Here is a 17,652-nt window from a genome sequence, read left to right on the forward strand (position 1 = left end):
GAAATGCAAATTGAAATGACCCTGAGATTTCACCTTACACCCATCAGAATGGCTAAGATCAAAACTTCAAGTGACAATGCATGCTAGAGAGGATGTGGAGAAAGGAGAACCCTCATCCATTGCTAGTGGGAATGTAAACTTGTACAACTACTTTGGAAATCAATCGGGCGTTTTCTCAGAAAACTATTAGGAATAGTGCTACCTCAAGATTCAGCTATACCACTCCTAGGTATATATCCAAAAGATGCTCAAGTACACAACAAGGACATTTGCTAAACCATGTTCATAACAGCTTTATTTATAGTAGCCAGAATCTGGCAACAATCCAGATGTCCTTCAACAGAGGAATGGATACAGAAATTGGTATCAATGAATACAGAAGTTAGTACATTTATACAATGGAATACTATTCAGTAATTAAAAAAAGGAAATAATGAAATTTGCAGGCAAATGGTGGGATCTAGAAAAGATCATCTTGAGTGAAGTATCCCAGAAGCAGAAAGACACACATGGTATATTCTCACTTAAAAGTGGATATTAGACATACAAGATAGGATAAACATACTAAAATCTGTAAAGATGTTAAGCAAGAAGGAGGACCCTGGGTAACAAGAGCAATCCTCATTGAGAAAGGCAAACAGTATGGACATTGGAAGAGGGAGAAAACAGGGAACAGGATAGGAACCTATCACAGAGGGCCTCTGAAAGACTATAACCAACAAGGTATTGAAGCAGATGCTAAGACTCATAGCCAAACTTTGGGCAGAGTGCAGGGAATCTTATGAAAAAAGGGGAAGATAGAAAGACTTGGAGGGGACAGAAGCTCCACAAGAAGAGCAACAGATCCAAAAATCTGGGCACAGGGGTCTTTTATGAGACTGATAGTCCAACCAAGGACCATGCATGTAAATAACCTAGAACCCCTGCACAGTTGTAGCCCATGGCAGCTCAGTGTCCAAGTGGATTCCCTAGGAAGGGGAACAGGAGCTGTCTCTGACAAGAACTCAGTGGCTTGCTCTTTGATCGCCTTCACCTGAGGAGGAAACAGTCTTTCTAGGCCACAGCAGAACACAATGCAGCTAGTCCTGTTGAAACCAATAGGCTAGGGTCAGAGTAAAGGAGAGGACTATTATTGGACTGGGGAAAGGGCATGGAAGGAGAAGAGGGAAGGAAGGTGGGATTGGGAGGGGATGAAGCAATAGGCTACAGCCGGGATACAAAATGAATAAATTGTAATTAATAAAAAATAAATTAATAAAAAAAGAAATATTAAAAAACACCTATAACAGGATTCTGTACAGAGAAGAGCTGTTCTACATACGCTTGATGAAAGAACATTACAGTAATACTAATCTGCATGTGCCCTTTAAAATATTACTTTTGCAATAGAAGAATCTAAAAGGATACAGGACACATCTCCAATAGGTGATGCCATATACCAGTCATTTGTGACTAAGAAAAGAGAGGCAAAAGCATATTGGAACTCTAAGAAAGTGTGATCCAGAGTGTTTTCTAGACCACCTCTATCATTAATCCTTGGAAGCTGTCAAAATGGGAGCTTCTCTAAAAATAGAGCTGAATATTACCTTTACCAGTGCATACTATTGTTCAGAAACAACTGCTTTAAAAGAAATTTTACTGCTCTCCTTTTATTGAAAACAAAATGTTTCCTTCCACTCCTTTCTCTTATTTAGCTGAAAACATGTACCAATTACTTACTAGATACATGGCACCATGCCAGATGCTGCAAAACTCTGGCACAGTTTTGGTAGTAACCACCATGCAAAACTTAAAAGCCAGGGTTCATTTTTTTTTCTTTCTAAACTACTTCTGATGTGTTGCTCAATTACTGATGTGTTTTCTTTGAGCAACAGCCTCCCATTCTGCTTGATAAGGCTCCAAAAGGACTCCAGAAGTTGATATTAGCCAGCCCTGCAGAGAGCAGGCTTGAAGAAACAGTGTTGCAGCCATGGCAAAGTAGCACTGCTGGCCTACCCTACTTTGAGAAGATAGCAGTGATACAAACATAGAAAGATGAAAATCTACCCAGAAAAAAAATCCCCAATTCACCTAGTTTGCTAATCTGGGCTTCTCTCAGAAAGCACCTTGGGTATATCCTTAGATTACAGATAACAGTACAGAAAAATATTGAACTTCAGAGATATTTTGCAAGCAGAAATGTTTCTATTGTTGCTCTGGTGACCAGCAGAAGGACAATTTCATTTTAAAACACTTAGAATAGAGTTTTAGAGATATAATGTTGGGATTCCTCCATCCAGAAAATTATGGGGAATATGCCATAGACCTTTTTTTTCTCCCTTTGAGATCTAATCCTCATACTTTTCAATGTTAATTCATGTCTCTGAACCACCCTTCTGGATTTCTAATGATATTACTTACATGAATGCAAAGAAACAGAAAATCAGACAATGGAAGAGGATGAATGTCTTAAGGTACTGTCTGTCCTACAGAATCACTTTGTCATGATCACATCTCTCAACTGGCCAGAAGTTATTATTACTCCTCTCGTGTTTCTCTGGATGAGTCTTTTCAGTTATATTTTCAACACCATTGTTTTTATGAAAATGAAATGCATTTTGCTACAAGAAATACATTTTGCTACCAGACATGACCAGTTCTCAACTACAAAATGTAGACAGGTGGGAAAGAATTAAAAAAAGTGTCTATGTGATGGCCTCTGAAAAACTCTCCTGATCAAGGTATCAAAGCAGTGGCAGAGATTCATAGCCAAAGTTTGGGCAGAGTGCAGGGAATCTTATGAAAAAAGGGGGAGGTAGAAAAGCCTGGAGGGGACAGGAACTCTAAAAGGAGACCAACAGAGTCATAAAAACTGAACACTGGGGGCCCTGCAGAGACTGATACCCCAACCAAGGACAATGCATGTAAAGGACCTAAAACCCCCAGCTCAGATGTAGCCCATAGAATCAGTCTCCAAGTTGGGTCCCTAATTAGGAAAGCAGGAACTTTCTCTGGCCTGAACTCAAGGACAGGCTCTCTGATAACTGCCCCTGGGGGATGGGGGGCAGAGATGCAGCCTTGCCAGGCCACAGAGGAAGACAATGTAACCAGTCCTGATGAGACCTGATAGGCTAGGGTCAAATAGAAGGGGAGGAGGACCTCCTCTATCAGTGGACTAAGGGAAGGGCATAGAGGGGAAAAGATGGAGGGAGGGTGGGAATGGGAGGAGATGAGGGAGGGAACCACAGTTGGGATACAAATTTAATAAATTGTAATAAGTGATAAAAATTTAAAAATAAAAATAAAAAAGTGTCTGTGTATACAGTCTGGCCAAGGAAGCCCAAAACAACATTCCAAGAAATGTTCTTGAATAACTGGAAACTGAGTGTAAAATGGGGGGAAAATGTATAGGAAAACTTATTCTAAGTGTTAGGCTGAACTTTACTTAGCATTTTAAAAATTCAGAAATTTCCAAATAAAATTAATGATGACTGATAACAAGATTCAGAATTTCTTGTCTAGGAGCTTTTTTCGAAAAGGGGTCTTAAACATCTTGGTAAACAGTTAATCATTTTTCCCACTGTGTGATCCCTGATCCCTTGGGGTCAGTGTTAGCATTAGTCACCACTGTCATTTCGTACCGATTTTGCACTTGTAATGCTTATTCTCCAGAAAAGAATAGCACACAGAATATCCTGTACAAAAGTATTGGCATGCATTTAAATGCAACTCTCCCCATTAAGACCTTCATGCTTTCTCAAAACCACCATAGTTCTATAAAAAGAAACTGACAAAAGTGTGTATGTATGCAAGCTTTCAGATGTTTCTTCTTAATCAGGTGGTCACTGGTAAATAAACTGCTATCTTTGATTTTAGGCCACATCTAGAGATATTTCCCCCATGAGCCCATTCAGTCCAGAATGTAGCTTTTGTGCACAAGTGTGTATAAAAGCACATCTAAAGTAATTAATCAAAATCAGAGTTTTGAGTGAGTTTCAAAGCTCCAGTGGAAATTGCATGCATATCTAAAGCTAAATGCTTTAACATAAGTCTTTATCTCATAAGTAAGCCTTGTAAGTTTAATATTTGGAGCTGATCTAAGATGTGCAGGTCCCCCGGAGTCTTAGCCTTCTACCAGGCTGTGAAAATCAGGTTTGTATTATCAGTTTAACCTAGTCAGAGAATTTCTAGGTACCCAGAAGCAGGTAGCTCCAGAGACCTGTAATGATCAAGCAAGCCACTGTTTTTACCAGTTCAAAAAGAAGCTTTGAAAATAATAGTCCTGAAACAGGAAACAAAGCAGTATTTTCCTGCAAAGCCCCTCTGATCACTACATATATAGAGGATTTTTCTTTTCTTCTAAAAAATATTTCTTAGGTAATTTTCAATTCCCTACCTTTTGTTCAGAGGATTCTTCCCAACAACTCCATTTTTTTTTCCAAATTGTACTATGATTGGTAATACAAAGGTAGCCATTTTAAGATGACTAATAATTATCATTTAAGGTTACAAGCTATCCCAAGTCAATATAGATTAATCTACCATAGTTGGGGGGGTTACTGCAGTATCATAGATTAAATTAGGTATGAATCTGAGTTTCTTGTACAACAAAAAAGGATTTTTGTTTCCTCCCTGACTACCACTCTTACAGTTATATAAATTTATCAGATTACAGCCAACAAAATAATAGAATTTTCAAGGATTTTTTTTTTCACTGCAGTGCTAATATACTATTTGCTCCTCTGTTTTATTTCTACTATTTTAACAAACATACTCAGTGTTCAATTTCAACTGCAGAATAACTACTGGATCATTCAAGAGTTTATTTAAATGAAAGAGCAGTAAAGGTACCATCTGAATGGTCAAGTTCTCTCCTTTGCTTAGTTCTGCCTCCTTACAGGATATCCTACTGTCTTGTTCTTTCCCATTGCAAGAATTTAGGGCCTATGATACCATGTGGAATCTTGTAAATATTCACCTCTACTTCATACTCAGTATACAACTAAATTGTAACCAACCAACCATACAAAATTCAGATTTCATCTGAAACAATTCAAAACGTCTTAACAAGTATAAAATTGGAAATTATCCTTTTCCTCTCTCATCTAGAAAGTATTATAAAAGATATTTTATCTGTTATTTCATATATATTTAGATATTTTCAAAGCTGTCAAAATAATAACAATCTCAGAGCATACTGTGAACTCCAAAAGAGAACAGAAGTTGAATACTCTTATTATTTAAACTGAGTAGCTTCAAATATTTGGCTATCAGTATGATTTTGAAAGTTTTTTTAATATTTCTTTTATTTATTTATTTATTACAATTTATTCACTCTGTATCCCTGCTGTAGCCCCCTCTCTCATCTCCTCCTAGTCCCACCCATCCTCCCTCTTCTCCTCCTATGCCCTTTCTATAGTTCCCTGATAGGGGAGGACCTCTTCACCTTCTATCTGACCCTAGCTTATCAGATCTCATCAGGGCTGGCTGTATCATCTTCCTCTGTGGCCTGGCAAGGGTGAACCCCCATGGGGAAATGATCAAAAAGCCAGCCACTGAGTTCATATCAGAGACAGCCCCTGATTCCCTTACTAGGGAACCCTCTTGGAATATTAGCTCTAAAAATCTCCAGTAAAATATTTTATGTTGTCCTAATTTTACTTTTAATTTTGCATGTATTTTGATGGAAAAAATATGATGAAAACCAACAATGATTCTCTTTGTGTGATGTAATTAACAGAGATCCTCAGTTTTTAAATATTTTCTCTACATTTCCCACACTTCCTAGCACAAATACATAGGCATTCATCACAACACCCAGAAGGACATACCTCTTAAAGATTAACGTTTTTATTTTTATATTAAATCCAGCTAATTAGTAGACATGTGAAAGCAAACCAACCTACCTTTTGATTAAATGGGCACGGCTGTTCACGTAGTTAGAGTCAAAAGAATAGTTTTCAGTCTGCAATGAGAAACAAAAAGATTAAAAGATGATCCATAATAACAGCCCAAGTGTTCTATTAAAAAGAAGTTTGTTTTTCACTGTGTAAAAAAACAAGTAATGAATCTGAAAGCAAAGCGGTAGCTGGGCAGCAGTTTGATAAACACCTTCTTTAGGGGCTCCAAAAAGCCAAAGAAAGGAGCAGCCTACTCCTGCAGACCATGGCAGACTTGATAGAAACATTCTCTAGAATATGGCTGGCTACTGACCATGTAACCACTTAGAGAAAAAAGAAAGTATGACTCACAATTGGTACAGAAACTAATTGCTTCACATTTCCCAGTGGAGACCATTTTATGCCCATAAATTGACTATAAGTTCAAAGGTAATTTTTATTATAAGTAGATAATTAACATGTTAAAATATTTATTCCAAAGATATAGAAATGCAGCAAGGTAATGTCCTACTGTGTATTTAAACTCTGCACTTCCCTTTGTTTTAAGACATTTGCTCAGCATCAGTTACACAAGATGCCTTTCGTTTTATCACAGGTATAAAGGCAAACAAGTATTATGTCCAAAATAGGGTGAAGGGCACTCCACAGGGGATACCAAGGCTTTTCATGTGAAACATGAAGTTTGCAAGCAAACGCCTGTCTCAACTCCTATCATTAAAACGTTACCATCTAATCTGGTTACAGTATTAGCTGGCTGGAGCAAGAGCTTTTCAAAAACAAATGCAGAGTATCTTCCAGATTAAAGAGATGAGAAAACAGCTTTTGAGCACCAGGAGTCTGGGAAGGTTGAAGGAAGGCAGCCTTAGAATGATCAGAAGCCAAAGAAGCATCTATACTGGAATCAGTATCCTAGAAAACTTGATCTTACACCCAATGTTAAAAGCACAACACTTAGTGAACCTTTGTATGAACTCTAAATGCCCAAACACATCTCCTCCTCCATCCTGCCATTCAGCTATTCCCGTCATTCTTTTGAGGTCTTCTGCAATCACTTCAACTGAAAGTGCTTGGAAATAGAGATACAATAGCTATCTAGAGAACAAAATATCAGGTTTACTATCTTTCAGATGTTGACTATACTATGCTGTTAGTTTCAGTCCTTGCAGTCAAAGATTCACAGTTTGATAGAGGAAAAAATGAGACACGCAATAGCAGATCCAGGTAGCACGTGGACACTAAACAGCCAACAATCAGTAAGGGCCCTAGATATCTAAAGTAGGTAGAAAATTGGCATGGAATAGTTGGGAGGAAAAAAAGGAGAGAGAATTGGAAAAGAAACAAAAACCCACCAGTGTCCAGTAGTTACACATATCCATGTTCCCTACACAGCTCTCATGTGAAGACAGACTGTACAATATCTACTCACACTGATTTTACATAAATATTTAGATACCCTTTGTCTAAAACACATGTAAGTTTTAGTGATATTGGAAGAAATAGTTTGAAATAATAAAATTTAAAATGGTTAGTGCATTTATAATTTATTGATTAGTAAGTAAATACTGAGGTTGTGACAAAATTAGTTGGTGGAAGAGATGGCAAACTTGAATCTGAATTGGGAATATGGTCTTAGTATTTGTGATAAAAGGTAATTCAGCACTAACTTAACCTAGAAATATTTGAGCAAATTCATATGAAGTTATCAGTACCTAAAAATCATGCTATCCTGTGAAAATGGGGAACTGATTAAATATTCCATGACTTCTTTGTTTCATTCATAAATCTTTGTTAAATTTCTTAATTTTTCATGCGTCAGTTTTTCCCTATATGAAATACAAACCAAAGCAACATGAATATAAAAACAGAAATTCAACAGCATTTATCAAGAGGTATAATGAGATTCCACAAGGGCACTGCTTTCTATGGAGCTTGACATTGTAAGTAGAAAGATAAACTTACTTCATTCCAGAAAAAAAAGTCCCTGTCCAAACTTACTGAATCTTTACAAGTAAAGTAAAAAAAAAAAAAAAAAAAAAAAAAATCCATAGATATACTAAATCACTAGCAAAAGAAAAGCAGAAGGTATTTATTGGCCTTGCAGAAAAATCAGGAGCAACATCCCAAGCTGCCATCATGTTAAGAAAAACATTTTCCAGGAGAAAATTTGTACAGATGAAGGCATCAAATCTGTAAGCATTATGATGACCTGACCTCCAGGCTCCATGCAAGAAACACATGATTGAGCAGAGAAGAATAAAGATACAAATGCTATCTCCGCTGAATGTACTAGATTTGACTCCTAAGGGAATAATCTATCTCACCATGAGGTATCCCAGTCACAGTCAAAGAGTTAGTAGTAGAGAAAATTCTAGAAGTCCTGGTTATAATGACTAACAATTCTCACCAATCAACAAGGTTCACAAATTGGCTAACCACTGACAGATGCAACAGGTATGATATGCCACTCAAACTAGCAGAATATAAGTGAACTATATCATTTTCCTCTTTCTTTCTTCTTTAAATTTGTTGAGTAAACTTCTCAGTCTTGTGATACTGAACTCCAACTGTGAAAGTTCTATAACCCAAACCAGCAGATGGACCATGCTGCATCTTAATAAAACAGATTATAGAAACAACGTTCTCAAGATGAAGGGGACTATTCTAACTCATCCATTCTCTTTTACCTTTACAGTCAGTTTCATTCCCCAAAGTAGCTGAGTTATAATTACAGGAACAACCTATGCAACAGAATCATTCACATGAGAACAGAACAGTATTTCAGAACAACTGAGTTAACTGGCCACAAAGGTTTATTTTATTATGGGCCTATATTTATTAGCATCAAGAATTCTAGTTTAGGCTGAGGATATGCCTTAGCAAGTAAAGCATTTATTGTACAACCATGAATATTAGAGTCTGCATGCCCTGGGCCTACATAAAATCCACATGGGCATAGCAGCCTACCTGTAATCATCTGAGAAGCAAAGACAAGGAATATCCAGAATCATGCTAACCAGCCAGACTAGCTGAAACCATGATAACCTGGTTCCGTGAGGAGCATGCCTCAATGAATAAGGTGGAGAGTGACTGAGGACGACACCTTACATCACCCTCGATCTTATACAAACATGCAAGCATACCACACGTACATACATACATAAGTGTGTGTATATGTGTGTGTGTATACAAAAGAAGAAAAAAGTTCTGTCTCATACTGGGCCCATGTGTGTACTCAAATCTAATGGTTGTGTATGGAAAAAGCCAATTTTTCCTCATCTGATGGAATAAAGAGTGATAAAGCAAGCTGAGCAAGAAAGCATCTTGTCTTAATAAACTGAGACAGCTTGCACATCTTAAATGGGTGTTTCTCAGCTCCACATGCACATCAGAATCATCTCAGAAACTTTTTAAAAGTACCATCTACAAAAGATGCTGAGATGATTAGCCTGGAATTCATAATACTTCTAATGTTTTTCCAGTAAATCAAATGTACCACCATGGCAAAGCCCAAGTGTCTTCAACAAAGAACTAGAGACAGGCTTTGGCCAAATGTCTCATGTTTGCTAATACAAACACAGTTGAGTATATGGTAGCACTTGTGTAAGTTTGTTAGTTAAGGTGATCTCAATGTAGGATAAAGAACCACAGAAGGAACAGATTTTTCAAGAAATAATAAGAGAACTTTCCTTTTGTGTGTGAATATATTAGCTCCTGGTTAGCCTTATTTAATCAAAATTTGCTTGACATTATTCTAGTCCTAACTCTAACTATTCTAAATTGCAAGTAACATGAAACATTTGAGAGAGAAAATTTTCTCTAAATGTCACATTAATTTCACTAGAAAATGTTCCCATCTCTGATGAGACAGCCAGGTTAACACAAAAACATAGTAAACAGACAAGAACAACATTTGTTTCTGAAAATGTAATTTTGACATTAAAAAATGGGTCAAGCAAACTTTTATTTCTAGTCTTGGTGGAAAATGTCACTTTTGAAATCACCCAATGTACCCACAGATTCTTTCTCTATCCAGAAGCCTTTTTTCCCTTAGGAATTCCCCAAGAGCAGACTTCTTAGTTGGTCTTGATTTAGTAAAACTTTGGTCATTTTAAAGTGATTAAAGAATAAATATTTCTGGATAATTGAGAAGCCCAGAGGATAGGGCATTTCCCCTCTAACAACTGAAACAACCTTACTACCTTGACCTTTCTTACCTGTTCCAGAAAAGTATCACCAAATTGCCTTCTTTAAAGTATAAAAAGCATAATTTTAACTTTTCCTTCGTTATTTGAGTACCCATCTATACATACAATACAGAATCATGTGGGTTTAAACTATACCCCCAGTGACCTCAAACCACTATTTTGGGGGGACTTGCAGCTTTAACTTGAAGTGGAACCCTAACTGTTGCTGCTTCTCAGGACCCTTCTGACACTTTGCCTCAGATGCTTTTACTCCACTGTGTTCTTTGAAACTATAAAATTGAATGTCTGAGCATAGTCTAGAAAATGAGTGAATAAGTTCTGAGTAGAGAGCATAGAGTTGTGATTCTAAAATAGAAATTACATTGTCTTCAATATGTAGACTTTTATGCATGTTTTGGGTTTTGTGGTTTGTTTGAGTTTTGCCTTCTTTTGTTTGCTACTTTCTATCCTCATCACCCTTCCAGATATATGAAATTTGGAGTGAGAGTTAGGGTGGGTGATATGTTGTTTCTATGTTAATAAGTCTGGCACATCAGAAGTTAAATACTTCCACTTTGTCAGGCCCTCAAGGTATCAGAGAATGCCCTACTTTAATTGTCATTTTGTATTACTTTTACAGTTCACTGAGTTATGCCCTACTCTCTGGAAGAATGACTGCAGCTCTCTTAGCACCACATTTATCACTAGAAGAGATTTAAACCCTAAGGAGAAAAAAGCGCAATAAATGCAGATGTCCAGGACTAGACTCTGCCCAGCAGCACAAATCCCCAGGCCACCTACAACAAGCTTTAAAAAGGTTTCAGACCTTGGGATTAAAACAGAAATTTTCAGACCTAAAGATTTGTATTTGAAAAGAATGAACAATCTTTTAAATTGCACTTTCAAATTCCACCAAACTGAGGAGGATTACATCTGCAATTCACTCTTTTTAAGTGGATAACTCTTAACTCATCTAAGCAATACAAACTGTGAAACTGCAACCCCAAATCAGATGCACAGCAAAGTGATTTTTAATTGCAGCTTATTTTCTTAACAGCTCACTTTCAATAATAATAATTGTGTCTACTGATCAATGATGAAAAGACCCATAACCTTTTCCAAAACTGAATACTGATTTAGATATTCAAAAGACAATTCTTTCACAAGGTTATTTTTAATGAATTGACAAATGACTTTTCCCTGCTTCCTATGCTTAACACATAAAAATGAAAATGTAAGTTCTGTGGAGCAGCAAAGTCAACATGCCTCCAGCTAGAATGTATATTCAAAGACTCATGTACCGCACACCAATGGTTAAAAAAGAAATTACTGGCAGCAAAATAAAAGGCACCTTCCAGAGTTCCTACCACTAGGAAAGACAACTACTAACCATATACTGTAAGTATGATGTTTTTTTATACAACCAAGCTCCAGTTTGGACACACAAATACACACATTTTCAAGCAAGCAGGCATGTACAATTGCCTGCATACACATGTGCACACACACAGACACATAGGCACACACACATGCGAGCGCACACGCACATAATTTTATTATAAAGAACAGTGTGTTGTCAAGGGGAAACCTAAATTTTGTACCCATGGTTGTTACTCACTCCCAGATGACCCTGGACTGATCATTTTATTCCCAGAGAATTTAATCTATCCATCTTCAAAGTGAGATTAACCAAAATGAGTTAGTATTTCCTTTCAAGCTCAAAATGTCTAGGCTCCTAAAAAAGTGATTCTTATAAACTAACTCATTAATTCATCCACTCAATATGGATGAATTCATATGTACCAATCGCTTAGGCTAAGAAGCACCCTTGACTTCTAGGCACTCTCAAGCTAATAGACTTCCTTCAAGAGATCATCAGTCTAACAAATGTGCACAGGACACCTGACACATAGCTACCTATATGCATATACTTGTATACATGATACTGTAATGGAATCTAAGGAATTAAATAAGTAATTTATAGAAATAAATCATACCTTAACAACTTGATCATGGTGGGTGACTCACATAGAAAAAAATGGTCTTTGCACTTTTTACATGTGCATAACACACATCATAAATGTAAGAAACATATCATTTCTATCAAATACATTGTAAAATTATTACAGACTTCAGGACTAGCTTATGATTTTGTCTTTTAGTACCATCTCCACAGTCTGTATCACCTCTGACACTGTTGCCACATTTCTATTTGTTTTATGATTCAGCTTATTATGCAAAATGCTGTTTGGATAATCATTCTTGCCCACTACTGTCATCACAACACTTCTGTTTTCAAAACCTGACATTATTCCTTGTTATAATTAACATTAAATCTAAAAAAAAAAAACTGTGTTTACTCATCCAGAATAATCTCTTTATTTTCTCATTCCTAACTTCTCTCAAGCCTAGTACATGTCTATCACTGATCATCTTATGTTGCTTATCATGTTTTCATACTCTGATTACATGTTGTGTATTAAATTATGCATTTTTAATGTCTGTGACTATTTCACATAAAGTATGTCAGTTTCTTTCTCAAGTGAGCCATAGGCTCTCTTTTGAGGAACCTATACCATCTGCTACAATCCAGGATATTTAGAAAGAATCAGCATGATGCTTTAAGAATCTCCAGAGAGGGAAAAAAATGGATGTGATAAATAATGAACCTACTGACTTCTGAAGGTAGATGATCAATTCTGTTAGCCCAACATGATCCTATTTTCTTCACGTGCCTTCATGCTGCATACTGTCTTCTGTAGCTACAATCCATTCTTTTACATTCCCCAGCATCAACCTCATAAGTACACACAGCCTAGATTCTACTGTCAGGGATAAAAGTTGATGTAAGTGAGTGTTTATGCCCATATAAACCCATCGGTACTTTGAACATGTCTATGAATGGAACTGATAATCCATGACATTTTTTTTCTAAATCATGGTAAATAAAAATTCTATAAGAAGATAAGTATTCATCCATGCAGACTTTTAAAAAAACCCTGACAGTGCAATACCTACACTTCTGCAAATGATAAAGAATGGTAGGATGCCACTGCATATCAGAAGAGGGCTGTCAATGGGTAACATGGGCTATTACATTAACATTCAACAAATTGAACTGGAAGAGTTTCTTTTGTAGCATCCTTTCATGATCATTCAAAGCTTTACTGACACTACCTCAATATGACAGAGATGGCTTAGGTAAAAACACTATTATTTTTTAATTCTTTATTAATTACACTTTATTCACCTTGTATCCCCCCTGTGGTTCCCTACCTTCTCCCATCCCAATCCCTCCCTTCCTCCACCCTCTGCATGCATGCCCCTCCCCAAGTCCATTGATAGGGGAGGTCTTCTTTTCCTTCCTTCTGATCCTAGTCAGTTAGGTCTCAACAGGAATGGCTTCATTCTCTTCATCTGTGGCCAGGTAATGCTGCTTTCCACTAAGAGAGAATTAATTAAAGAGCAGGCCAATCAGTTCATGCCAGAGGCAGTCTCTGTTCCTATTACAATGGAACCCACTTGGATACTGAACTGCCATGGGCTACATCTGTGCAGGGGTCTTAGGTTATCTCCATGCATGGTCCTCGGTTGGAGTATCAGTCTCAGGAAAGACCCCTGTGCTCAGATTTTTTGCTTCTGTTGCTCTCCTTGTGGAGTTCCTGTCCTCTCCAGATCTTACTGTTTCCCATCTCTTTCATAAGATTCCCTGCACTCTGCCAAAAGGTTGTCCATAAGTCTCAGCATCTCTTTGATAATCTGTAGGGCAGAACCTTTGGAGGTCCTCTGTTTAAGGTTGAAGTTGTATCTTTTGAAACGCAACCCATGACCTTTTCCAACAAATATCTCTTAATAAATTTTGTAGTTTTCTACGGAAATCTGTGCAATTTTAATGCAAAAGTCCTGCTGAAAGACTAGGTTAAATTTGGTGCCATCAGGCAAGCAAATACATGCTTCTGAATAAGGTCCTTGGACCTGTCACTAAGTCTTTGATGGGATGTAATATGCTGTGATCAGGATTTGATGCAGAATGCTCTCTGGAGCCACTTAATGCCTATGGTTTTGTAAAAATTCAAAATCAATAAGGCGACTCATAGTAAATGCAGGTTAAGAGTAAACAAAATGAAGTCATGGGAGGCAAACTATATCATTCCACATAAACAAAACTCAACTCAGGATTAAGTAGCCATCAACCACATGTGAGCAAATCCTGGAGCCAAAGCACCATTCCAAATATGGAGCTACAACACACTAAAGGTATTTTGCAAGCAATCACTAGCACAGAATGCTTTCATCTCCAAATATCAAAGCTCTTTAAAAGCAGGTGCCAACTGTTACCCCTCATCCTCTAAGAGCCAAGAAAACAAACACACAGATTAAGTACTACAGCCATTTTAAACATTAACTCAGTTGGAACAGGACGAAAGAACAAGGGAGACAAGAAAACCACTAGGAACACTATTCCTGCCATTACCTACTACTGAAATGGAAAACAAAGACTCATAACATCAACAGTGAAGTAACCAGCCTGTTTCATACTTGTTTGTAATCAGAGTGACATTTCATGGCTGCTTCTAATGAAGGGGTGAGTAAAGTGTAGTCTAGCAATTAGACAAAGGAAAACAAAACACTTGTTATTCAGCACACTAACTAAAGGCAGGTCCTCAGACCTAGCTGGAGGGCCCAGTCATATAAGCTAAGGGATCTAGGAATGAGTGACTTCCTTCCCTGGTAACTTGGTGAGCATTTCAATTGTCATTTGGAGGCAATGTCAACCATATTTAGAACATGAACTAAGACAACTTGTGATAGTTGATGCAGTGGTTTCAATTTCAGTAGCTATGATTTTATAAAACTGAGATATAATAAGAAATCTACTTGTTCCTCAATATTGTAAAAAAAAAAAAAAATCCATGTAAGACCTCCCACCAGCAATGACAATCAGGGATCCAGAGTAAGAGTTGCTTTGGATCCAGCTAATCTTTGAGCATCTCGCTCAGAGAAGGCCCAGAACTCTCAGAACCTGAGGTGGTTCATTCTTTTCCATTAAGTTCTACTTTACCAGTTCCTCAATTCCCTGTTATTTAGCAGCTATAGAGCTCTGGCTGCCTGCAAAGTATAATTTCTATTGAGCAAGCCCTGTCAGCTGAAAAGACTTTCAAAACATTTGGAGGGTAAGTGGCAGGTGGCCCTGTGCCTGTGTGCCAAAACAATACCCCAAATTCAGTTCCAACCCTAACCCCGTTATTTAGATCACTTAAAACCCAGTTGCCACGACAAACTTATTTATGAGTAAAAAAGTAACAGTCTTTGGCATATTACTCTAAATCCATTTCCCTTGTACCAGCTTGTTGATCATGCTGACAAAAACAAACAAACAAAAAACAGTTGTGCAATCTCCCATCTTAGAAATAGTGAGTGCCTTATCTTCTATTATTGGTATTTTCTAATTAGATACAATACAATAGATAGTTTTCTTGTTTGTGTTCAATGAGACCTGCCATGGTTCTCTTTAAATGCTACCGCAAGCAGGGAAGGCTCTTAGCATAGTGGGATGAATGGAGAGAAGCATGTGCACACACAGCATTCACATGTATTTTCTGCCACAAACATATACATACATTATTTTTAATCGTTTAGGTACTAATTTCACATTTAATAAGGCACAATAAGCATTTCTCAGAATTGGGGTTTCATGGTTGCTTAACTTTGCCAACCTCTTAATTATGACTACAGTTTAAATAAAGAGCACTTCGCACTGTACAATTATTAGGTGCTGAAGCAAAGCCACAGTAGTCTCCAGTTTCTGGGGACAAAAGAAAACATTGCAGGAAATCACTATTAGGGGGAAAAACTTTATGAGCCCTAACTGAGCGTTATAAGAACATTCAAATGTTGTGATGAAAATGTTAACTCATTCTCCAAAACCCCTCCATGTCTTCCCAAATTTCAACAGACCTTATTTTCTGTATGGTAGAGATCTAAGATGGAGGGCATATAGAATTTGACAAACGTTGAAGACAGAGATTCAAAGCAAAAGGCTACTCTCTGATGTGGAATACTGGAAGCCATGCACAGACAGTCATTATTGCACATCACAAAATAGCTAAGATGTTATCAGCATCTTGAAATTGCCAAAGTATTAGCAATCTGTAATGCAGTTATGGAAGGAACCAACAGCACAACAATTACTAAAGCACCTTGTGTTCATATGGAACCTTTTATCACAAGGTTTCCAGAAGGCTTTAATAGGCTCTTATAGGAAGGCATCATTTCCCCCCACAGCTGAGAACGCAGTAGTCATTCCATACCAGTAGCAGTAAATATAAAGGGTTGCTAGAGAGAGCGGAATTATAAAACCTTACAGAAACCATGAAAGAGAGGAATTATTTTTAGACAGGCAGAAAACATACCCAAGTTGGAAACTAGGGCTGACAGTAGCTACATTTTCTGCAGCTCTCGTGGCACAGAACTGAAAAATTTTGCTTATCATTCAGCCAGCAAGACTTCTATGAGGTGCTTAATGACTGTAATAGAGCAGGTGCCTCCTATTAATAGGAATTAGCATTTGAAAGTGAACACAATGAGCAAAAGTTGCCATTCTTTCCCGGAAAGCTTTTTAGCTAACATGAACTAGCTAACCCTCCTGTTGCCATTATGAGCTAAATAAATATATTAACTCTACTAATGGCATGACAGAGGCAGTGAAGAGATTTACCCTCTACTAGAAAGGGGCATCAAACATCTGCAACTAGAATTTGAGATGATTCCCACCAGGTCCCATGCCCATACTACCAGGCCACACCTCATTAGGATTCTAGAAAAATGCAATGAAATGGAAGTAATTAGAGCTGGCTGGCTGAGTATAATACTTGGGAGTTGGGAGAAGAAAAAAAAAAAAAAGTCCGAAGCCTGCTTAAACATGACAAGTCCAAGGACAGTGAACACGACTCCAGAAATTTCCTCCTGAAAGGAAGATTAAGAAATAATGACAGTGGAACTGTTCACTCTAATTCTACCATCAGATTCCCAGCAGCAAAAACTAGGAAGAATTCTTGTAAAAAATTAAAAAGCCACTGTTGGAAACATAACACCATCAGACAGCACAGACCTTCAACCTGGACATTTATGTCTCCGTTCTTTTGCCCACATTCTACTAGCTTCCTCCCTCTTCAGATCTTCCCTGATCTGTTTTTAAGTAGATTCAAAGCTCCTTTCTTTTCAATCATTCTTAACCAGTACACTCACTCTTCACTCTGGACAGCTCAATATCTGTGTTTGCTTGATTCTTTCTATTTTGTTTTGATGGGTTTTTTAAGACATGATATCATGTAATCAAAGCTGGCCTCAAACTCATCTTCTTCCTGTCTGCCAAGTGCCCTGATGCCACATATGTTACACTGTGCCCAGCTCTTGCATCCTCTTAAAAACAGACATTTTTTCTGTGCTTAAATCAATACAAATTGATGTGGCAGTTATTTCTTCACACACACACACACACACACACACACACACACACACGGGGGGGGGAGAGGGAGAGGGAAAGGGAGAGACTTTTTCATGAGCGAAATAAATAATATATGTTGTGT

General features: G+C 37.5%; 1 protein-coding gene across 2 annotated transcripts in view; it reads right to left on the reverse strand.

Moving 5' to 3' along the window:
• Positions 1-17,652, reverse strand: part of Pcdh19 (protocadherin 19) — a 162,427-nt gene that overhangs the window by 81,354 nt on the left and 63,421 nt on the right. For both annotated transcript variants that reach the window (XM_060375701.1, XM_060375699.1), the window contains exon 3: positions 5,886-5,944. In XM_060375701.1, coding sequence (XP_060231684.1) covers positions 5,886-5,944 — 59 coding nt within the window. The remainder of the gene's footprint in view (positions 1-5,885; positions 5,945-17,652) is intronic.

This window comes from Meriones unguiculatus, chromosome X (genome assembly GCF_030254825.1).
Source record: "Meriones unguiculatus strain TT.TT164.6M chromosome X, Bangor_MerUng_6.1, whole genome shotgun sequence".
In the NCBI taxonomy this organism is placed as follows: domain Eukaryota; kingdom Metazoa; phylum Chordata; class Mammalia; order Rodentia; family Muridae; genus Meriones; species Meriones unguiculatus.